Source organism: Felis catus, chromosome B1 (genome assembly GCF_018350175.1).
Source record: "Felis catus isolate Fca126 chromosome B1, F.catus_Fca126_mat1.0, whole genome shotgun sequence".
Classification (NCBI taxonomy): Eukaryota; Metazoa; Chordata; class Mammalia; order Carnivora; family Felidae; genus Felis; species Felis catus.
This window is the reverse complement of record NC_058371.1, coordinates 7,759,838-7,785,070: the sequence shown is the minus strand read 5'-3', so window position 1 is coordinate 7,785,070 and position 25,233 is coordinate 7,759,838. Positions and strand designations below refer to the sequence as shown.

Below are 25,233 nucleotides of genomic sequence, written 5' to 3'. Positions count from 1 at the left end.
AAATCTCAAAAATTAAAAGTGACAGGCTCACTCTCTAGGCTCTCCTACTGTCAGGTGGTAAGAGTTGTAGTGGGTAGGTGTCGTTTGTGATCAAGGCGCTCCTTTATGAAAATAACTGTTCCGTATGACCTTTCCATCCACATCTCTGGAATGGTTCTCCTCACCGACAGCTGAGTTAACCACGGATATTTCATTGCAAATATAAAAGCTATTTCCTCTTTCAGGTCCCAGGAGTGGTCTGTTTGTATGGTATATCGCTCCAGGGATAAGGTCACTGATAATTTCGAAATGAAATTCATTAAGAGCTATAATATGGCCAGTTTTGATAAAACGTATCCGAGAATACAGCGTATTCAGCCTCTGAGACTAAAATCAGAGGGGTCCACACGTCATGGTCACCTGGTAATAGGGTAAGGGTAACACCACTTCAGGTGGTGCCAAGTGACTTTGAAGAATTACATGAGATTCAACCTATAGAAACCGTGGCTGCCTTAATCCAGTCTCAAATAATTCATGTTCTCATGATCGGTTTTTACTATTTATGTTCTCAGTGGTTACTCATTTTACTTTACTAACTCTAATTATGTAAATTTTGAAAAATAATGTTTATATTTCAACAGCGAAAAGGCAAAAATAATTTGGGCTTGAGTACATGATCCTGACATACATACTTACCGTTCTAAATTTAATCAGATGTTTCAAATGCATTATTCCTTTACAGTAGTTCTGAGGGAGCAAGCTATCGTCCTGTCCTTTTACCACAGCAACTAAGTTCCATAAGTTGTCACTGCCACCTGGAGGCTAAAAGGTTGATACAGAAAAACCAAAGATACAAGGATGAATTAAAAACCACACAGAACTTTGCATCTTCACAAACACAACGAAGGCATATTTAAATTGAAAGATTAACAAAATTGTAACTATGCTTTATCTCATTTATTGTTTCTGGTTTCCACTTGTTTTCTTACTCTGTACGAGCTATGTTCAGAGGGACCCACTGAGTTGGGATGATATGAGCAAATACGTGATAACTTGAGGACAATAGTTGTCATGACTAGTTTAGACTACAGGGAAAATGTTCACCTAATTCCTACAATACTCACTGATAAACACTCTGAAAACCATCTTAGCTTCTTTGCTCGAGGATTACCAGTTAGCTTCTCTATTTCGTGTTTAATATCTCTTGATACTTTACCACACAATAGAGGGGGAGTGCCTTGTTCCACAGCATGATCTAAAGAACAGACATAATTCAGTGAGAAAGGATTGCTTAGAAGATAGTATTGAAAAATAAAATCTAATGCATGCATATTGGCAATACCAATGTTCCCGATAATTTCTTCCCAAGATCTGTCTGCCAGAATATTTATTGGTAAAGGAGCGATTAAAGGTGTTAATGACCAGAGTCTCACTGTAGAGTCACGGGAACAAGATGCCATGGTGAAGGGGCGGCTGGGATGGCATGTTAACCCTGATGGAAAAAAAGAAACCTACTTTAACTAAAGTAAACATTGAAAAATACTTTTCATCTGTATGTATCTCATAAAACTTCTACAGAATTGAAGTTATAAAGGAGTGTTTTAAGACAGCATTTCTATTTTGGCTGAAAATGATACAAGAATATAAGAAATTATTTAGCATAGTCTATTAATATGGATACAAAATTGAATAATGATTAGCAAACGGTCCTGGATGAAAATGTTGAAATTACATTTCGGGTGGTTCAGGAGCAAGCATACTATCACGCCAATGGGATACATGGTAATGGTAATGGTAATGGTAATGGTAATGGTAATGGTAATGGTAATGGTAATGGTAATGGTAGATGGACGGAAGTTCCAACTGCAAGAAGGAACAGTTGGGACCTTCCAGTTAACAACATCCAGAAACAGTATCTCTCCCACACACTCAGCCCCACTGCTTCAACTGAAAGTCCACTGATATGACATATATGGACACAAGTGGCTAGAATTCGGTACCTTTCTTTAAGGAACAATTTTTTCATCAAAGTTTGGGTTTACAAATGAAAGTGACATGCAAAAGACAAGAACTCTGGTTTCCATACCCAGCTCAATTATATTTATTGACTTAGTATCACATTAAAAAAATAAAATATTGTCCTAAATATCCAAGAGTAAAGGCAGAAGAATGGTTTGGTAAGTTCTATCTACTTAATCAATGATTCCCTGTTTCACAACTTCTTTATGAAGAGATGGTAAAGGAAGGGAGAAAAATCCAAACCATATGTGTGTGCGTGTGTCTGTGTGCACAGAAACACAAATAATTTCTCATGACGTTTTGGATTATCTTGTGTATTCTGACATTTCAATAACAAACAAGTACAATTTCTAGTAAGAAAAACATTATTTTAAAATGAAGCACTGTAAGCCTTATTCAAAAAATATTGCTTTTCTCAGAAATTATAACCATCAGTAATACAACAAAATTTGAAAGTACAGGAAAAACACATTACCATATACATCTGCACCGTGATCATAAACAGTATCCAAACAAGTTCCTTCTCGAGTGTCCCATACTTTTATAGTGTAGTCCCAGCTGCCAGACAGGAGAAGGTAAGGGATCTCAGTATTCCACATTAATCCCCTCACAGGTGCAGTGTGGCCACTAAGAATGTTTATGCAAGCATCCTGAGTATAATCCCAGATTCGAACAGAACTGAAAACAGAATATTATGTATATGATACCATTCAAGTTATAACTTATCTAAAGTTCTGACACATTCTTAGTGGAGTACAATTATTTCTCCGTAAACTGGAAAAGCTTTTTAGTTTCAAGTTCTACTACATTCTTTTCATCATGGAAATGTACAAATAATTAGGCTAGAGCTAGCCTACTTCAACATATTTTGCCTTACTTTAACTGTTCCTTTACTGCTGATACTAAATATACTACTCCCGTTTATAAACTTAAAACATTTCTTTCTTCAAGAGAAATATCCAGAACAGATAGAGCCAAAAGAAAAATATGACTAATAATACATATAAAATAATCTAACAACCCTCACATTATTTGTACATCATGAAAATATAGCATGTTTGATGATGGGTATTATTTGAACAATCAATTCATCTTTATGCTCTTATCAAAGAGTAAATCATTCCTTCATGTTTTGGTCAATAAAATAAGTGGCTTAGTCAGTATGCAATCAGTCTAAAATCAAGTACAAAATTCAAATATAACTGAATTCATGACATTACTTGAATCTACCCATTGTACAAAGTAAAGAAGACACATTATATGATTTTATTTAAGGCTTATTTATTTCTGCTTTCTATAAAGACTTCCTTTTTCTTCCCCTTACCCTAGTACAGGACAATGTGTCCAGGCATATCATAACCTAACTTTGTGCTAATCTCTTATGCTACCATTTAAGTTATTTTTGGTTGATATCACTCTTTCATAAATAAGATTATGCTAAAGTGAGTTGTATCAAAATAATTTATTCTAAGAGGCATTCCCTAGAACAGGTATTGCTTTATGACATAATTTAGATTAGGCAAACATTAGGCTAACATAATTATATTTGGTAGCCAAACACAAAAAGAGTTTGATACACTGTACATAAGCATTATTTACAGGTGCCAACAGCATGCTATCACCTATATGACTACTAACGGGATCAATAACCTGAATTTACAAGACTTTCGAGTTTCATTGTCATAAATAAGCAAAATGCTTACTACTACCTGACAAATATTTCTTAGACAATGGTTGAAGATTATACTTTTTTCCATGTACCCATACAATTTAGACACTGAAGTCTATGTTAAGAGACTTAGCATAAAGTCATCTCCTTCACTTTGACATTATAACCTTACTTTAACATTTCCAGTGAAAACCTACAGAAATTTCACATTGGTTTTCTCATGAAATTTGGATGGATGCCAAAATTTCAAGATGAAAATAGTTACTTATTCAATATTAAACCTGTGGTGACTGTATAGAGATTTCTATCTGCCTAAAGTAAGATTTTTTTTACCCTAATTTATCTCATATTAAAATAGGGACCAAGCTGTACTATGCAAATCTATCCCGTTTGAATATAAAACATAAAAAAGATTTCAGGAACTTTTTCACAAACCCTGAAAAAAAAATGTTAAATCACTCTCATTTCTAAACACATTCTGTTCACGCTAAAATACAAGATCATCTTCTTTTTTCTTTTCCTAATGAAAACAGAGTACAGCTGTTTTCCATATTAAATATTGGGTCATTATTTTAAAAAATTCTTGTGCTTTACAGAGATTTATTTGTTTTGGATCTTTTTTCTCTTTCTGAACTGATCCTTTAAAAATTTTGTTTCTGTTAACTTTGTCTCTAATAAGATAGAAATAAGCATCCATAGTAAACAAAACAAGTTAAAGAAATAGAAATCATGAATATGATGACAACTTAAGTGTGGCAAAATTTAATTTACTTTTGGCTAAATGCAATTAGGTAAGTGTTAACTGCCTGTGTGTACTTGTTACATATTTTCACCCAAAAGTTGGATCACATGAATGTGTACATTTCTAGAAAATTATAAGCTTATGATTTTAAGGACTAAAAAATTAAAATCCAAAACTACATACCCGTCATCAGAGCCACTGCAAAGAATTCCCTCCCGCAGAGGAGACCATCTAACGTGGAACACTTTGGCAGTGTGCCCACTGAAGACTTTCAGTGGTTGATCAGAGCTGGTGGCTACGTAATAGACACGAACATTTTTATCTTCACAGCCAGTGGCTATCATGTCTCTGGAATATCATCAGTGGCACATTAAAATATGAAAAAAAGTTGATATTATTTGTTACTGATAATTTTAAAATGTATTACAGTTCTAATTTCTGAAACTAGAATTTTTTGCTTTCTTAACGTAGTTAGAAAACTCACAGAAGTAAAACCATTATTTCCAGAAACTGCCGGAGTGTGAAGGGTTTCCTTATATTCCCTTTTAATTGGTTGAATTTTTATTTTTAATCTTAGATCAGAGATCATGGAATCTGTATTTCTATAAGGTCTTTTTTTAAATGTCCAGTTCATAACTTGGTGAATATTTTCATACCTTTCTATTTCATAGCTATTGGGTCTTAACGAGGGTCTGCAAAATAACGAGTAACTGAGATTTGCCTCCTTGCTGGTAAGCAAATTATTAATCATAGAAATTTTTCTGTGGCACGAGTACAAATAGCAATGCTTCCCCTGAAGGATGCTGGGAAAGCTCCCTGCAGACAAGGCTGTCCCAGGCGACGAAAGTTACAGTCCTGGGTTCCCAATTCTCTTTGGTGGCTACTCCAGTAGGAGATGCTTTAACTGTTCCCACTAAGGATCCTCTGGAAACATAATATGTGGATCTGATCTTTTCATGATATTCGTTTGTTATTCTCAAGAGACTGAGAGTAAACTAAGCAACCATTTATACCCTGTGTCATACTTGGAATACTGTTCCAAATGGAGTTAGGGCACTAACTCCAACACTAACAGGGTGGAACTGTGGAAATCACTAATGATCATTAATGATCATACAAACAGCCCCCACACTCCAAACGTAAAGAGAGGAAGTTACACATTTGGACCCAACTGTCATCACAACCTTCCTTCAAATTGTTGATTTTTGTCCTACGGGTCATAATACTTATATTTACTGAAGCCCACATGCAGAAATACACCAGTTTGCAACTGGCATGCCCATCTCTAAATGTGCATTATCACATCTGCCTAAGTCCCACTGATAAATGGGCCAGGTTCTACACATGGGGAAATACACTTTGCGTAATGCAAATATTTACATGTATACGTGAGTACGTCTTCGTGGCTATATGTATGTGGATACATAAATATAAAATCTTAAAAATTAAATAATAAACATATAAGGAATGTACAGACATCCAAATTGTAAATTCAGAGATATCTTATGAATAAACTTTGTAAGTTCAAGATATTTTTCACTTATCTCCTAAGGTGCTACCTAAAATATGGATACTCTATTAGAACATTTTTTAAAAAGTTTTTAAAAATAAAAATGAAATTTATTAGGTACACTTGGTAGTAAGCATGCAAGTTAAGTATAAAGGACTTTTTTTTAACCAAGAAAACATATTGCGTTAATATCTAATTTTTATTTCAACTAGTCAAACGCTTACCAACCATATAAAGCAGAGAAATACGAATGTAGAACTAGTCTATCGGTCGGATACAAGGTAATCCTATCCATTTGTATACTGAAGAAATACTTTTTAAATAGTCACTTTGTTCAAGGCACAGTGAGGGTCAGCAGCACAGTGTTTTGCTGAGAATACGCTCCTAAAAATAGAGAACAGTTGCTGATCTCATGGAGCTTACATTTTAGAGGGTGAGACAGCCAATTTCCAACCAAAATTTAATTTTATTATGTTTTTTAAAAATTATGTATGTATATATTTATTACTCACATGGCTAATATTTGTGTGTCAAGTAGTTCCTGGTTGATTTTTTTTCATCACAAGTGTACTCTTTAACCTCCATCTCCTATTTCCCCCATCCCTTCATCCACCTTCCCTCTGATAACCATCAGTTTGTTTTCCATAGTTAAGAGTCTGTTTCTCGGTTTGCCTCTTTTCTTTCCCTTTGCTCATTTGTTTTCTTTGATTCCACATGAGTGAGATCCTATGGTATTTGTCTTTCCCTGACTGACTTCACTTAGCATAATACCCTGTAGATCCATCCGTGTCATTGCAAATGGCAAGATTTAATTTTTTTTTATGGCTGAACAATATTCCATTGTGTACATGCCACATCTTCTTTATCGTTCATTTTAACAGGACTTGTTCTTACAACCCATGAGCACAGAATGTCCTTCCATTCCTCGGTGTCATCTTCAATTTCTGTTAAAGTGTTTTACAGTTTTCAGAGTAGAGGTCTTTCCCCTTTGGTTAAATTTATTCCTAGAAATTTTTTTGGTTTTGGTGCAATTATAAGTTGAATTGTTTTCTTAATGTTACTTTTTTTTTCATTTGAGAGAGAGAGAGAGAGAGAGAGAGAGAGAGAGAGAGAGAGAGAGAGAGAGAGAGAGAGAGAGAGAATATGAGCATGGGAGAATGGCAGAGGGAGAGGGAGAGAGGGAGAGAATCCCAAGCAGGTTCCACACTAAGCATGGAGCCCAACATGGGGCTCAATCCCATGAACTGTGAGATCATGACCTGAGCCAAAATCAAGAGTCGGATGCTCAACTGACTGAGCCACCCAGGCAGCCCCTTAATTTCACTTTCTGCTGCTTCATTATTAGTGTATAGGAATGCAACAGATTTCGGTGTATTGATTTTTGTATCCTGCAATTTTACTGAATTCTTTTTTCAGTTCTAATAGTTTTTTGGTGGAGCCTTAAGTGTTTTCTTCATACAGTATCATGTCATCTGGAACTAGTTAGAGTTTTACTTCTTCCTTACCAATTAGGATGCCTTGTATTTCTTCATGTTGTCTAACTGCTGTGGCTAGGACTTCCAGTACTATGTTGAATGACAGTTGTGAGAGAGGACATATTGTCTTCTTTCTGACCTTAGGGGAGAAGCTCTCAGTTTTGACCACCGAGTATGATGTTAGCTGTGGGTTTTTCATATATGGCCTTTATTATGTGGAGATATGTTCCCTCTAGGCCTACTTTGCACAGGGTTATCATGAATGGATGTTGTACTTTGTCAAATGGTTTTTCTGCATCTATTGAAATGATCATATGGTTTTTATCCTTTCTCTTATTGATATAACATATCGATAAATTTGCGAACACTGAACCACCCTTGCATTCCAGGAATAAATTCCACTTGATCGTGGTGTATGATTTTTCTTTTTTCTTTTTTTAGAGTGAGTACATGAGTGGGGGTGAGGAGTAGGGAGAGAGAGAGAAACTTAAGCAGGCTCCATGCCTAGTACAGAGCCTGACACAGGGCTCGATCATGCAACCCTGAGATCATGACCTAAGCCAAAATCAAGAGTTGCATGCTTAACAGACTGAGTCAGCCAGTTTCCCCTGATTTTCAAAAAATTTTTGGAAGTTTATTTATTCGGAGGGGGAAGAGAGAGAGAGAGAGAGAGAGAGAGAGAGAGAGAGAGAGCGCGCGCGCGCGCGCGCAGGGGATGGACAGAGAAGAGAGGGAGAATCCCAAGCAGGCTCTGCACTGACAGCATGTAGCCCGATGCAGCATATGAACTCACGAACCGTGAGATCACGACCTGAGCTGAGATTGAGTCGGATGCTTAACCAACTGAACCACCCAGGTGCCCCTGAATTTTTTTTAATGTTTATTTTTGAGAGATAGAGAGAGACAATATGTGAGTAGGGGAGGGGCAGAGAGGGGTGGGGGAGGACAAAGGATCCAAAGCAGGCTCTGCACTGACAGCAGACAGCCCAATGTAGAACTCAATTCACTAGCCGTGAGATCATGACCTGAGCACTTAACCAACTGAGCCACCCATGTGCTCCCAGTTTTTAAAAAAATATTGTTGGATTTGGTTTGCTAATAATATTTTGTTAGATTTTTGCATCTATATTCATGAGAGATATTGACCTGCAGTTCTCTCTCCTGTGGTGTCTTTACCTGATTTTGGTATCAGGGTGATACTGACCTCATAGAATGGATGTGAAAGTTTTCCTTTCTCTTGTATTTTTTTTTGGAATAGTTTGAATAAACAGGTACTAACTCTTTAAATGTTTGATAGAATTTGCCTGTGAAGCCGTCTGGTCCTGGACTTCTGTTTTGGGGTTTTTTGATTATTGATTCAACTTCATTGCTGGTAATTGGTCTGTTCAAATTTCATTTCTTCCTGCTTTAGTTTTGGTAGGTTATATGTTTCTAGGAATTTATCCATTCCTTCTAAGTTGTCCAATTTGTTGGCACATAGGTTTTCATTATATTCTGTTGTAATTGTTGGTATTTCTGCGATGTTGGGTGTTATTTCTCCACTTTCGTTAATAATTTTATTTGGCATCTCTCTTTTTTTAATGAGTCTTGAATGAGGTTTACCAATTTTGTTCATCTTTTCAAAGAACCAGTTCCTGTTTTCACTGATCTGTTCTATGGGGTTGTTTTTTTAGTTTCTATATCATTCTTTTCTTTTTTTAAGATTTTATTTTTAAGTAATCCCTACACCCAGTGTGGGATTCGAACTCACAACCCCGAGATCAAGAGTCACATGCTCCACTGACTCAACCAGCTAGGCAACCCTGTACCACTGATTTCTGCTCTAATATTTATTTAACTTTATTTGTTATAATTAATTTCATTACGTTAAGTGTTCCCAGGATATCACAGGAGAAATTTACCTAATACGGGGGTCAAAGAACACTTTTCTGTAGAAGTGGTTTGGACCTGAGAGCCAGAGCAGAGGTGGACATCACCTACATACAGTACAGATGAGCTGTATTGTATGGGTGTGGGGCTGGGAGCAAATCCTAGATAAAGGGAGACAGCATGAGGGAAAGCTGTGGTATGAAAATGAGCTGACTCATTTTTACATTATTTCACAACATCTAAAGAAAGTCTGAATTTCTACGTATAATTTATATAGCCTAAGGAGAGGTTTGAAACGCAAGATTGTTGGAAGTGCGGTGACTTGAAGGATCGGTTTTACCAGGGCTTTGACTTAAAAATTGGATCAATTTTTAAATCTGAGCCGACGTTCATAAGGCGAATACACTAGGGTCTTAAGCAAGGATGACCGTTCAGAACTCTGCATGCGGGTTCTACGTTTGAGGAAGTCCTCCAATGCCACAGCATAGGCATGAAGTGGGCAGCGATGGAAAGTCCTGGTGGGAGAAAACCACTGGAGAGATCGCTAAGTGGGTTTAGGGAAAGGGCTGCCTACACCTCTGTGGAGAAGCTACATGCAGATTAGACTTGCTCTGCACTTCTTGTTAGCCCTCTGCTTCCTCCTAGAGCATCAGCTCGAACAATCACAAGACCAGGCAAAACGACCATTACCTAAAAGGAGTGAGGAGTACCACCTACGGGAGTAACATTAAATTTCATGGTTATTTAAAAGCTACGAAGTTTTTACTTATCTCGAGAGCAGAATTCTTACTTGTTGTTCTGGCTCCAGTCACAACCGAACACCGCAGCGGGGTGCTTGTATCTGTGCAACACTTTACCATCAACCGTTCGGATAATACTGAAAGCAAGTGTGACATATTAATAGAAGAAAAAACACCCTAAATACGTTATTCACAAAAACAAAGCCAGAATGGTTTAGTTCAAAAGGATAGAGACCTTGTCTGCAAAGCACAGGGAACATTTAAAAGCACGGTGTAATTACCAATTATAAGTATGTTTACAACGGACACTATTAATTATGGCGATCCACTTAATTTGGAGGTGATAAATTTTGATTTAGAAACTGTTAGTTGAGGAAACACCTAGTTTAATACATGTATTTGAAAACGAGGATCTAACTGACATAAGCATTTGACTTTTAGCTTCAAAATTCAGGAGTTCAAAATCCGTATTTATGGCAACCCATTTATAATGCTGGCTGCATGTACTATTACACCAAACCCAAGACACAGAACTTATAACATTTTTCTGGCAAATTCTAATGCCAGAAAGAAGTTCTAACACCCAACTGTATCACTGCCAAAATACAATGGCTATTGATTCCATTAAAAAAAAAAAAAAGCTGTGTATAAATTAACGTATTACAGGTTTTTCTAAGTCTCTAGAAAAAACCGTCTCAAACATCATTAGGCCAATGAAAACTTCTGGAACTACCTGAGAGTGGTGGTGACCTATGCTTACAAACGTTTAGTCACTACCTGTGGTATTGATCAAATAAGCGGGGTCCTGACAGTGCATGGGAAAGCTCAATGTGTATCAGCTAACCAAAAACCTCAGAGGCACATCTCTTGTATTTGGCTATTTACCGATTAGCAAATAGTTCTTTTCAGGGGGAAAAAGTCACTAATATTGTTATTTCTGAAAATTTTAACTTCCTGGTGAAAAGATCTTCGGTTTCCACAACAACTATCTTTTTCACTGAAATTTAAAAATGAGGAAGAGAAAATTGGGCTGGGGATTGCAAAACCTAACAGGAGGCAATGCTCACTATATTCTCAACAGCCAGGTGTGTCTACACCACCTGTCAAAGAATGACAATGCTTAGAGCTCCACGGTAGCATCATTTGCTAACAGACATTTGTTTAACTCAAAGGCAATTCTTCCCTTCCATACATTTCTTGGAAACCTACTTTTTCCTGAGACTTAACAGAATGAAGAAAGCACATACTTCTGAAACACAGGGTCAAAGATAGTAGTCACCTAAAAAAAAGGCATCTCCCACATGTATTACTTTATTCCTCCTTGCAAAGGCTTTTCATCCTTTTATAAATAACAGCAGCTACAAAAGGTGAACAAGTTTCTAGAGCACTTGTTATCTCTTGAACCACTTGTAAAACTAGAATACCACTCCCTTAAAAATGTGGTGAGGATTATTTAGGCTCTTAGTGAGAAGTCCTTAAAGTTTCTTTGAGGCAATTCACAGTATTTTAGTTACATCTCAGGTGGTAGTTCCATTTAGAAAGGAATTATTGGTTTATGTGTTTTAAACATCACTGCACTCCTATTACTAATATAGTAAAGCAACACAGCATGTGCCTAGATGGGTTTATATATATTTAGGATAGTTGCTAGCGCTGTACAAATGGGATCTCACCGACTGTTTTGATGTATGCGCTAACACGACACAATCGGTATTATCAAATGTATTTTTTATAAACAGGATAACTTCATACATAGTACTTACCAGAAACCGTCACCACTGCAGGTGGCTATTCTTTTGGAATCTTTATGACTCCAGGCAACGCAGAATATTCCGTTTTTTCCATGCTTCAAAAAATGCAAAATACCTATCAATAAAAAATAATTCACCCCTTTTTTCTCATATTTATTTACTTCTTGTATTGCTTTTCTATTAGGAAGTTACTCTAGATGACGCTAACAGAGGCATTATTGTCAACAGCAGAAAGCTGGGTATATGCTTTTAAAATGAATAAAGCGGGGCGCCTGGGTGGCGCAGTCAGTTAAGCGTCCGACTTCAGCCAGGTCACGATCTCGCGGTCCGTGAGTTCGAGCCCCGCGTCAGGCTCTGGGCTGATGGCTCAGAGCCTGGAGCCTGTTTCTGATTCTGTGTCTCCCTCTCTCTCTGCCCCTCCCCTGTTCATGCTCTGTCTCTCTCTGTCCCAAAAATAAATAAACGTTGAAAAAAAAATTAAAATAAAATAAAATGAATAAAGCTATCACACTTAAGAAACAAAACCTCTGTCTTGATGTATAAATTGAGTGGCTCTACTCATTTTTTGCAGACACTGGCATAGAGCCAGAATCTGCTTCCTCGGCCGTCTGTAGAATAAAGCTCTGCTTAATGCCTTTCCCCGAAGTGCCACTCAAGACGAAGACAGTTATCTATCTGCTTCCTAACCCAGGGCTACAACTACAGTGTACGAAATACTGCAAGAAATTGTTATTAGTGACTGTTCTTCTAAATTTCGAAGTTTTATTTTTACAGAAACAGAGGAGAATGGATTTAAGGTTATTCCTATAACAAATCACTCTATGTTGAACTGTTCCTCTACATTCTTGGACTGGGGAAGGGGAAGGGACAGAGTCACAGGTAGTATGATAAAGATTTTTAAAACCACAAGGAATATGTTATTCATGGGAACGTCATTCATCAACAGGGATATGGGTGAATAAAAGTTGCAATCAATCCATTTCCAACTTTTATTTAAGTTCAATTGTGGCTGCTGCTAGGGAGAGACTAAAGTAACTTCTTACCCTGAGTTTTAAAACTCCTTTACTAAAATGGTCTCTAGTTGGCTCTTTTTTCCTCTTTGGGGGTTGAGGTAGGCAGCTGTGTAACGACGGGTACAAAAACGGAGGTGGTCTCTATACTCATGTAGTTGAAGGAGTGGAGGCCTTCCGTCAGCCTTGTTTGTCCCAAGGAAAGTGCGCTTACGGCTTGAAGACCGTACCTAACTCGGTTAATTAAAGCTGGCATTGTCCCATATTTATCATCCTAGAGGCAGGCACTTTTTAGATCAGTCTCGACTATGCTACTGAATGCCGGGAGTCTTCCCGTATGGACATGAGAGACGGCCCCGATGCCAGGATGCAGGGCTGCTGGAGGCCGGACGGGCCGCGGTGGCACTGATGGGCACATATTTGAGGTCACAGATGCCAAGATGCTCTGAGATCAACAGGACTGACACCTAAGGATAACATTTTTCAATTAAGGCCAAAAGTTTCTTTCTTGAGATCTTCTTTTCTTTTTACATGACCACTATGGGATAGGTAGTGTTCTTGGTGGGAGGGAAGAGGGCAGGTTGGGGGCACAGCTGAAAGGGAAGTATTGTTACGCAGAGAAAGGGAGGGATGTAACTACATGGTCCTTCCTCAAAGCTTTGTCTTTGCTTACAGGTGGTGGGTAACCTTTCCCTAATACGCTGCATTTGCCGCATTACTTTAGTGTCCCCTAGAACATCGAAGCTGCTTAACCCTTGCGGGAATATCAGATTTTGTATAAGTGGTTTGAAAGCCTGAAATATAAACCATTTTCAAATAAATTATATATTCAATAAACTTCAATAGCCATCATTTGAAATGACTGAAATTTTGAAACGGTGAGAGAGGCTGTTCCTATTTCCCTTGATTCATACCTAACACATTCTAACAAGACCATGTGGTTTCCAAATATCAGCGGTACTCTGTAGAATACGGGCTGGCAATTTAGCTCCAGGCAGAAGTCAAGTACGATCTGAGACGCTGCAAGCAGGAAGAGGGGAGGTTTTCGTGCTTGCCGTGGAACAACAGAATTTGAGAAGTGGAAGGAAATCCAAGAAACCGTGTAATCCAACTTCACCATCACACAGGCGAAGAACCCGGTTCAAGACATTAAATGACTCTGCCGGTGTCAGAAGCCGGTTAGTAACAGAATTCAGGCCGTAATTTCGAACTTGTTCTGAGTTCGGTCTTTTGACAACCAATTGAGTATCTGCCTAGACAATTCTGTGGAGGAGGATTCAGAATTCCTTTGAATCTCTAGGGGCGCCTGGTGGTTCAGTCGGTTGAGCAACCGACTTTGGCTCAGGTCATGATCTCACGGTTTTTGAGTTCGAGCCCCGTATCAGGCTCTGTGCCGACAGCTCAGAGGATGGAGCCTGCTTCTGACTCTGTGCCTCCCTGTCTCTCTGCCCCTCCCCCACTCATGCTCTGTCCCTCTCTCAGAAATAAACATTAAAAAAAAAAAAAGAATTCCTTTGAATCTCTAATGCAATTTTAGGAGAATTTTTATATCTTAGACCCATCTACATTTTTCAGAGTTCATTTCAACATGTGTACGTTCTCTTGGATTTTTTTCCAAGGGACAGAACATAATGTCATCTGGTGATTATTAAATTAAGAGAGAAAAGCATTTACAAAACATGAGGCAGTATAAGCCATCATACTACTCAGCTAGCAAAAAATAAACCTTACCTCATTAAATCGCTGTACCATTTTGCCCCTTTTCACATCCCAAATAAAAGCACCATTTCGGGACGTTGCACCAGCAATGCAGTTTAAGTCACCTTAGGAAACAATTGGTTAGACATGATACAAAATGTTTGACACATACGTAATTCTTTTCAAAATGTAATTTTTGAAAAAGTAAGACTTGTACTTTGTATTAACAGTTCTTTTTAAATGTTTTATAATGGAAATTACGAAGTATATGCCAACAGAGAAGAGTATAATGAATGTAACCATCCCAGAGTTTCAACAATTACCAAACCACAGTCAATCTTGTTTTGTCCATAGTCCCTCCTGGGTTGCATGGGAACAAATCTCTGACATTGTATCATTTCATCAGTAAATACCTCAGTATGGATGTCTAAGAGACTCTTTCATTGACATGAACAAACTATCACAATCACAAATACAAAAACTATCAATAATTGCTGAATATTATCACATTTCCCATCAGTGCTTACAATTTTCTTTATCTTACACCTAGTTAATTTTGGGGGAGGGGTTAGGAAAGCACTTCTGTAGGCAGAATCATAGAAAAAATAAAAAAAACATAAATTATGTTTTTAAGAAATAAAAAATCTGTGAAAATCAAACTGCTGCTAAGTTAGTAAATGGTCTAGGACTTAAGTATTTTTTGCAAGGCAGACAAAGAGAGACTTTGTCCATTAAAAGAAAGAAAGAGTTGCCATGTGCTACCTAGGAGTAAAACATGGAGTAAAAACATGGAGGAAATGATAAATTATTAGAAACTTAAAAAAATATATAAGTCCTTACCATGTTTCTAGTATTTTCATTCTGCTCCCCCTTTGGGTTCTCAAATTACTGGGGAGAAGTTTCTACATAAGTCTGCACTTTTTTTTCTTTTCCTGCGGTAGCTACTCTAAAATTATGGCAAGTTATACAATCCTCTCTACTCTACTTCCTATCGACCTGCATTAGCCTTTTAAATTTTCTCCATACTTAACTAAAGAGCAATTCATCGGTAATCACATTTCAAAATATCAAAGAAAAAAAACTTAAGAATTTCCATTTTCCAACATGTTTACTTTCTTGAGGCAAATTCTCAGTGTAGAGTGAAATAATGCTTTTCAGTAATATTAGGTTCTGGGTTACGATTTCAAACAATGGTTTTTACACTTAGAATTTCTATTTAAGTTTTAGGGTTGAGACTTCTATAACATTCTGTAGGAGGAAGACTATCCAGCTACTAGCTGCCATAGTGCTATGTCACTGCATCGGCTGGCCCAGTTCCTGCCTCCCTAGCCAGGGGCCCTGCTAAGCAGAAGCATATGGCACTGACCGAGAACACAGGCTTCAAAGTCAAACTGACAGCTGTTCACACCTTGGTTCCACCACCACCCACTACGCACATAACCTTGGGTAAGTTACTCAACCTCGCTGACCTCAGACCCTCTTTAATAAATGTTGGTCATCACAAAAGATAAAATTGAAATGAATGTGAATAAGGCAGCGGGTAAGAGACCTAGTTAGGTCTTTTAATCAGTGAAGTAACTTTTTGTTTTCAATTAGCCTTGTATGCATAATGGCACTAAGTATGTTCTTAAAAGAACAACTACTGTCATTAAGAGTTTGAAGTAAAACCGGCTTCTGGATCTTCTCCTGATTGTTAGAGATAAGGGCTAAATAAAACAGCAGTAGGTTCCTAGCCTTTTTTGTATCACAGACCTCTATGAAAAATCTGATTCCTAAGATAATCTTTGACAGACATTGGCACATACACACATACGCTAAAACTTTTATGCATAAAATCCAAGAGACTCCCAGAATCTCTGAAGATGTCTAAAACCCTCGATAGCCCATAAATTCAAGGCTAATCATCCCTGTGCATGAAAAGATAATCTCAAAAAAAGCTATATCCTGGTTATACGTGGATTTTAAATTAATACATCACCGTTAGCACAAGTAAGGAAAACATCCTATATACTTTATAAAGTGAAAAATTCATTTAGGTGTGTAAAGTGATTTATTATAGGGCAATAATGTTTTGAAAAAAAATGTCAGAAGTTTCAAGGACATCTCTTCTCTCCTTTATGTACAGGAAGGTATAAAGATAGCATCTTTCTGAGATCAAAACAAAAGATCCTATTCTGGCAATAACAGTTCTTCAATATTACAAAGGTGAACTTTATATAGAATTACATAGTCACAATGGAACTGTGATGATTATATAATCATTCATATTTACAAACAGCTGTATCAGGGAAAGATATGGATTATAATTTTTTATTATTTTTTTTACTTTCATGTGTTTGTCTCATATGAAAATTTTAAGGAAAACTTTTATCATATAAAATGTGTTGTACCTTTCAAGGCACAGCTATACAAATGCAACTAAAACCAGAAGGGTCAAGATGACCCTTACTGACTGTGGTTTTCGTAAATGATTATGTCACATAGAAGGGCTCCGAAGTCAACGGACCTGCAGGGGAAGTCTATTCCTAAACCCCACAAAAACAGAACCAACATACATACTAGAACTTATTTGCCTCTACAATCATCTGGAGCAAGATGGCATTGAGAGAAGAATACAACCCAAACGAAAACAGAAGTTAAGAAAGTCATTTAGCTGTATTTTTTTTTTTTCATTTAATTGTATTCTCTATTTTAATGAGCTGAGTCTTACCTGGAGCCCACGAGAGGGAGTAAACAACGCCTTCGTTCCCCGGGGACGTGTGCACGGCTGTCAACGTGTTTATATCCCAGACTTTTATGGTGCCATCAAATGAAGCTGTCGCCAAAAGATTGGGGTCGTCGGGTTTGAATTTGCAGTCAAAGATTGTTTCCACATGCCCCTGAGAATGCAGCACAAAGAAGTCAGAACTACTGGGGACAATTCATGTGATTCATGAACAAATGACAATGTCTAATCAGGTGACACATGGACCACGGCTTCAAACATTCATGTTAAGATAGATAATATATACTAACATAGTAATACAAAATGAGAATCGCTGCTGTGGTTGAATGTTCTCTGTGCTGTTATTACTATACTCTTTTATACAGATCTAGATTTCATTCAACCACAATACCTCAAATCAGCAATAAAATACAAAAAAAATTCCCAAGTGTCATTTGTCAACTTCAATTCAAAAACACAAAACATGTCTTTTCTGATTATTATATTCCAGAAATTTATAAAGTGGGCGCCTGGGTGGCTCAGTCAGTTAAGTGTCCGACTTTAGCTCAGGTCATGAGCTCACAGTCATGAGTTCAAGTCCTGTATCAGGCTCTCTGCTGTCAGCACAGAGACTGGAGACTGCTTCAGATCCTCTGTACTCCCTTTCTCTGTCCCTCCCCAGCTTGTGCGCTCTCTCTGTGTCTCAAAAAATAAATAAAAATACTAAAAGAAAAGAAATGTATAAAGTAATTAACTATTAACAGTTACTGTGTCTTTCCAGTAGCATAATAAAAGACAAAGATAAAACTGAAACTATAGGTCCTTAAATGCAACTATTCTCTTTTATACCATGACGTACGCCAAAAGAACGTCATGATTTTGGGAGAATTGAAAAGTATCCAGCATAGCTTTGGTTTTTAATTAGTCTTGTTCCAAGTTTTCTAACAACTTTATTCTTTAAAAATTGTAAGGAAAAAAAAAATCTCTGTCTCTTCAGACTGGCAGGCATTATCAAAATGAAAGGAGCCACTGCAATAATTTATAATCGAGGACTGTTTATTTTTTTAGAACTATAAAACGTTTTCTATTTTTTTTTTTTTAATTTTTTTTTTCAACGTTTATTTATTTTTGGGACAGAGAGAGACAGAGCATGAACGGGGGAGGGGCAGAGAGAGAGGGAGACACAGAATCGGAAACAGGCTCCAGGCTCCGAGCCATCAGCCCAGAGCCTGACGCGGGGCTCGAACTCACGGACCGCGAGATCGTGACCTGGCTGAAGTCGGACGCTTAACCGACTGCGCCACCCAGGCGCCCCTATAAAACGTTTTCTAAATAAAACATTTCGAAATGAAGACACATACTCAATAGAAACTCTACTGAACTTCGACTGCATGACTACTCCTTTGCTAATAGAAGTTGTTACAAATTTAAAAGTAGTTTTGTATTTTTCTCTCTTCCCTTTCATAAATTATTTTGTAAGCAAATGGTAATCTGAAGTATAAGAAGAGTTCACCACACTGGGAAATAATTTACATGGAAAGAAAATTAAATAGTCTAGAAAAAATCTACAAATGGAATATTTAAAAATAACTAAGCTACACATTGTTACAACATTTTTTTTGGTTAACTTTCCATTTTTTTGGAAGATGAAATTAAACATGTCCTAAAATGATACAGGATTAGTGATCGTTTCCCTCAATTTTTTTTTTTTTTTAACCAGGGCAATTATAGCTCTAGATCCCTTTTCTAAGTTTTTCTACAGAAAAACAACCAACACTTCAAGGTTTCTTAAGTATCTGGATCAGTCTAATGCAACACGATATACATTATTATATGCCTTCATTCAACTAAACTTAATAAAGTCTGGCTGTGTGGCAGGCATGATTTCATGTCATGGGGATAAAAAATCAGACAAAAACATGAGTCCACAGCGAGTTTGTATTCTGTTTTACACGGGGGCTTAATGATCACAAGAAGAGAAGTTCACAGAATCAACAGATTTATTGTACTGATTCGATAACAATAAATCTTAGGAGAACACTGAACTCAACCTTATTCATTTCACAGATATGAACAATAAAGCTTGGACTTGTCCTTCCTTCTGAAAGAATACTGGTTTCTTATTTTGCTTCCAACATACAGTACAGAAATGTAATTTCCCAATACTACATGAAGGATCCACAGGGTGTACACAAAAATGGGAACACTACCAACCATGTGCAGTAATCATGATAAAACTAAATACTAACGAAGTTTAATGTTTAGAATTTTAAGAAACATAATAGTTTTCTTATCATCCTATATAAAATTCTAAAATGTTGCAGCCAACCAAGATAAGGTCCTAACATACGATTCTTTGCAAAAATAATTTTAACAATATTAATATGCAAGTAAAAGTAATTATCATATGCTACCACAAAATAAGTGTTGTGTATAAAGGAAGGAATGACTTACCAAGTCCCTAAGAAAATCCCACTTCTTGGCTCCTAGGTCATAAAGCCCAACCCCACCATCCAAGAAACAGCACACGACGTGACCGGGAGGAAGAGAAAATGCTTGATTCTGTGTCAAAGTTGGGGGAGGAACTGCTTCACTCGTTGAGGACGTATAATGATTTTTAGTTGGAGACTGGGTTGAAACTAAAAAAGAAAAGAATAAACAAGTAAGTATTTATACCAACGGCTTCCCATAGTTTATAAAGATGTCCCTTTGTTTCCTTTTATCCAGAATTTATATCAATAAACCGCTAGACGATAACCATATTTTCTGCCACAGGAGTAATTCAGCAGCACTGTCAAAAACCATACATACATCTATGTAGAGGTGGAGATGATTTTGCAAGGATATGTATAAACGTGCAGGTGGAGAAAAACAGATGAAAATTAGTTGAGTGAGGAACCACAATATGTGGTGAATACTTGGTTTCTTATCTCCCCATAAATTAAAGCACAGCATGATTATTTTTTAATTAGAATCTTCTCTCAAAATGCTGACTAACGGCTTACTTACCCTCTACAGACACAAACATGCATGAATGTTTTTATTTTAAGGCTAATAACGCTCTTCCACTAATTTCCAATCCAATGAAAATATTTTTGACATTATTTATAATTCAAATTTAGCACCCAAATTAAGAATCACAACTGTCTGACGTACATTTACATCGCAATTTTTCTTTCTTCTTCCTTAGGTTTATTTTTACTGTTCATATATTTCCATTTCTCAACTTTCGATTATATTCTTTGTCTCATATTTTGTCTTCTTTCAAGAAGTTTTGCCTTAGAATGTGAATATTTTCTTGTAAACACAAATCAAAGTAATGACACTGCTGTAAATGATCAGACCAATCTATATTAGTTAAATAGTGGAATATAAATAAATATTTTCCCGTAAGTTCTTTTTGATCCAAATAAAGCCTTCCTTACTACATTCAATTTGATAATATTTATTTCTCAGAATCTGAGAATTACAGGAAGCCCAAACTAGCATAAACCATGAATAACAAAAAAGGCATTTGGTTCAACAAAATTCTGCTGACAGTTTGGTTAAAATTAGTATGTTCCATGGCTGGTTATTCTAATATTTTAATTTGTTGACATTATGGGTGATTGTGACATTTAAAAAAAATTGTTTTTAATGTTTATTTTTGAAGGAGAGAGAGACAGAGTGTGGGGGGGTGGGCAGAGAGACAGGGAGACGCAGAATCTGAAGCAGGCTCCAGGCTCTGAGCAGTCAGCACAGAGCCGGATGCGGGGCTCGAACCCACAAAGCGCGAGATCATGACCTGAGCCGAAGTCGGATGCTCAAACAACTGAGCCACCCAGGTGCCCATTGTGACATCTTTTATGTACCTATGTATCTATAACTCATCTTTTTGAAGAATTTGGTGACTATGTCTATATTTGAAAGTTTTCATTTTCACATATTTTTTTTTATTCCACATTTTGTTACATTAAAAAATTGAGGAGGGGAGAGGAATGAGATAGATATCTAACAACAGGTAGCCTGAAGTGATCTACTAAAAAATCACAAGATGGCTATGTGCTTCTTTTTATTTTTGGTATTATCTCTAATGGGCAGGGGCAACCCTTGTAATAACAAAAAAAAATAAGAGAAACTGTAATAGTTCAGTCATCCCATGGTAGCAACTAAACAAATAACCAAAAAAAAAAAAAAAAATACAGGATCCATGGATATGCTGGCCTCGAGCACAGGACTTGTCTGGCCCTAATGTTTCTGTCCCCTCCAGTTTCCAGGATCCAGGAGTGTTAGGCCTGCACAGCAAAGCTTAAATGTATGGAAAGCCTGGAAATGTATGAAAGCCAACACAGAGACCTTCCCCTACTTGCGTCACCCACTAAATTCGATACCAAATTTGCAACCAAAACCATATGGCTTTGATTAGGTCTTGCTAATATTTTACTGCATTCTAAAGAGGGACAGCAGTAAGGAGGCATCAGGAACTCTTGAAAGCTCGATCATTAAATTCCCTTCCCCATGTTTTTCTCCGATCCACACAAAAATGAAAGCACTACGAACCACATGGAGCAATCATGATGGACTTAATAGGAAGTCAATCTCTTTTCCCTCCCTTAATTTGAATTAAGAAAAATTCTAAACCTCCCCCACATGCCAGACGGTTTCCTTTAGAGCTTAAGTGTATTTTATTATTTCTCTTCATTAAAAAAGCAACAAAAGATAATCGAGAAAAAAAGTGGACAAAAATAAATAATATCCTAAATAGCAGCTATGAGTCCAGTGACAACTGGTATTCACACATGTAACATATGTTCCAGAGCCTAGGTTTCAAGCATTTGGGTCCTTTCAACTTTCTTATAAACCCTACAGATTGTAAAAGAGCCACAGTTAAGACATAAAATGTCCTAGTTCAGACCAATTTGATCCCATTACTCTCGATATTTGCTATTTTCACAACGATCATTGCTTCATTTTCCCCATGTAGATAATTTGAGATTATCTTAACATTCTCATTAGCATTTTTTCCTCTTTTTAAATTCATTAGCATTTAAAAAATGATTTATTGGCTCTAAATATTTTCAACTTAGTAATATTAGATATTATGTGGCCTTAACGGGTCCTTTAGTACATACATTGTCAAAGGCTATTTTTAAAAATCTGCTTTTCAGGAGCATATAGTATTTGGTATGTCTCTATATCATTATATCAGTCACTTCATTTGATAGCAACAAATCTGACATTTTAAAATAGTACATTTTGATGATATTTTTACTTACATTTTTTTCTTGGAGGAGAATTAAGTACATGTAAGCAGTGAAACCCTGTTTTCTTTAGTTTAAAATTATCTATAGGTGTTGTTCGTGAAACATTCCAAATACGCAAAACACCCACTTGAGAATCTAGTCAGATGAAGAAAACAGCATTGTATTAACGAATATTATTTGAAATATAAAATGCCCAGACATAAAAGAAATAACAAAAACCTCAACTTGTAGATTCTTAGCACCACTTATCAACATTCTTCAAACAATATTGCACAATAACACAGAGAAACAGGTGAAACAGTATTCATCCTTTACATTTTTGGCTCGTTTTGCTTTCACTTTTCTGTTCCAAATCCTCTCCTAGGGTGAAAGACTGCCTACCTTGGCAGTATCCCCTGAAAAGGTTATTATCAGAGTCTGATCACAAAAAAGGCAGCCCACTGCCACAGTTGCTTCAGGAAAGCCATCCACAGAAACTGTCCACCGCTAACACTAAGTAATATTTTGTCTTTTCAAATGCTGGTAAAATGCTCCCTCGCCCACTTGTCAGCAAACAAGGACTACCTAAGGACCAATTAGAAAGCTCCCTCCCTTCCAAAAAATCCCACCTATTATATACAAGCTACTTTGGAAAATATTCTGGCAGTGCCTCACATGATTAATGAAAGCCAGCATATGACTCGCCAGCTGCACTCCCACACATACACCCAACAGAACGATAAACACGTCCACACAAAAATCTGTAGGCAAACGTTCATCACAGCATTATTCACGATAGCAAAAAAAAAAAGTGGAAAGAAGGTAAATGTCTGTCAACTGATACATGGCTAAACCAAGTGTGGCATGGCCACACAATGGAGTAGTATCCTTGCACAAAAAGGAATGAAGTACAGACACGCACTGCAACATGGATGAACCTTGGAAACTTTACGGTTAGGTCAAAGAAGCCAGACACATGCACTGAATCATTCCAGTTCTCAGAAATGTCTGGAGTAGGTAAATCCAGAGAGAGAGAGCAGTTTAGCAGTTGACATGCACTCCTGTGTGCACTTGGGGCTGTGGACAGCGGCTGACGGAGAGTGCCTGCTAATGGTTACAGAGTCTACCAGGGCAACAACAAAATGTTGCGGCAGGAGGTGGTGGGAACGGACGTACAACTTTGCGCCTACAGAAGTCGCTGAAGTCTACACTTCAAAATGCTGTTTTATTGTATGTGAATTTTAACTCCGTAATAATGAAAGCATACTGAAAATGTTCATGTCTGTCATCAATTATATCCTAGGAAGTGAAAGGCCATTTCGATATTTAAGTAAGACTCCATGCACTTCCATGTGTGACATAAGTACTTAAGGATGCAAAGAATTTCTTTAAGACGGTGGGCAGCATGAAAACTCTCTTATCCCACATGAAGCAAATGTGGGAGGTAGTCACACAGTAGCTCAAAGTACTCAGCCTTTCAGAGACTCCTCTCTTGGACCCTAAGTAAACAACAGAAGTAGTTATTTAATCCTTAATTACCATTTTGAATGCCCTCATTTTCCCTTCCCATCACTTCTTAGCTTTACTAATTCTCTCACAATTAGGCAACCACGAAGGGGCTTCTGTTCTAGCCATGGTAATAAATTCCACTTTCATTTCCAACCTACGTTGAAAATGCCTTGGTCTCTCTCGGTACCCGCGGTCCCTGACGACCAAAATCATCGGTGAGGAAACAAGCTCCCAGCCAGGTCAACCGTGTTTCTAGTCAGTACTTTTCCTGTCATCCTTCCATGCCTGAAACTGTATTGTCTGTGTCTTCTGTATGCATGTGAACACAAAAACATGAGCGCACGTGTGTGTACATGTGTGCTCAGACTATATTCCAGTTTATTATCAAAAACCTGGAAAACTGGGCCTTAATTTCATTTTTATCATTATGTTAATGACACACAATATAAAGGAAAGTAAACTAGCCATTTACTATAATAAGTAATACTGGGATATTAATTCATTTTACACAAAATTAACCAATAAAAGGGTATCATTTCCCTGACTCCATTAAAGAATAAACATATATTTAAAACTCTGGGGACCAGGGTAAACTTACCTCCAGTGACAAACATCCCAGGAGCACTGGGAACCCAGGCCAAGCACTGGACAGAAGCTGCTGCACTGGGAAAATTAAATGTTGTGATGCAATAAAGGGATTCCGAATCTAGCAGGCGAATTCCAAAGTGCAAATTAGCCACAAGGAGATAATCGGTAGACAGCGGGTCCCATTCCAGGGCTGTCACTGGATCTTCTTCATCTGTCCCTTCAAGAGAGTCAGGTCTCAGAACATGTTTCTGACTTTTACTACCTATTAAAATATAAAGAAGAAAGATTTTAAACACAATGCTCAAAAGAAAATTATTGAGGGGCGCCTGGGTGGCTAAGGCTTAAGCACCCGACTTCAGCTCAGGTTGTGATCTCACGGTCCGTGGGTTCGAGCCCCGCGTCAGGCTCTGTGCTGACAGCTCAGAGCCCAGAGCCTGCTCCGGCTTCTCTGTGTCCCTCTCTCTGCCCCTCCCCGGCACGTGCATGCTGTCTTTCTCCCTCAAAAATAAAAACATTTAAAAAGAAAAGAAAATCAGTAACTGCGATCCTATTAATTTTCTCTCTGCATAGTGCTGAAGTCTGGCATCTGTGTGCAGAAGTCACCATGGACACTTGAGCGCAGGAGGACGTGGAAGCCTCAGCTGCAATCCCTAGAGCCAAAATGCTTCTGTTTGTTCCCAAAACGCCAAAGGAAAAAGACGCAGATAAAGAATACCAATGCTCTTGTCATCAACTACAGTTTGCACTG

The 25,233-nt window shown here is 37.4% G+C and overlaps 1 protein-coding gene across 10 annotated transcripts in view; it reads right to left on the bottom strand.

The window, feature by feature from the left end:
• Positions 1 to 25,233, bottom strand: part of WDR17 (WD repeat domain 17) — a 107,797-nt gene that overhangs the window by 27,615 nt on the left and 54,949 nt on the right. For 9 of the 10 annotated variants that reach the window (XM_023252308.2, XM_023252307.2, XM_019828217.3 and 6 more), the window contains 12 exons: positions 24,496 to 24,747; positions 22,422 to 22,544; positions 19,621 to 19,805; positions 17,173 to 17,341; positions 14,496 to 14,587; positions 11,767 to 11,849; positions 10,054 to 10,140; positions 4,593 to 4,757; positions 2,474 to 2,676; positions 1,322 to 1,471; positions 1,104 to 1,234; positions 676 to 801 (listed from right to left, as the gene is read on the bottom strand). In XM_023252308.2, the coding sequence (XP_023108076.2) occupies positions 676 to 801; positions 1,104 to 1,234; positions 1,322 to 1,471; positions 2,474 to 2,676; positions 4,593 to 4,757; positions 10,054 to 10,140; positions 11,767 to 11,849; positions 14,496 to 14,587; positions 17,173 to 17,341; positions 19,621 to 19,805; positions 22,422 to 22,544; positions 24,496 to 24,747 (1,766 nt within the window). The remainder of the gene's footprint in view (positions 1 to 675; positions 802 to 1,103; positions 1,235 to 1,321; positions 1,472 to 2,473; positions 2,677 to 4,592; positions 4,758 to 10,053; positions 10,141 to 11,766; positions 11,850 to 14,495; positions 14,588 to 17,172; positions 17,342 to 19,620; positions 19,806 to 22,421; positions 22,545 to 24,495; positions 24,748 to 25,233) is intronic. The other variant, XM_023252306.2, reaches the window with a different exon arrangement.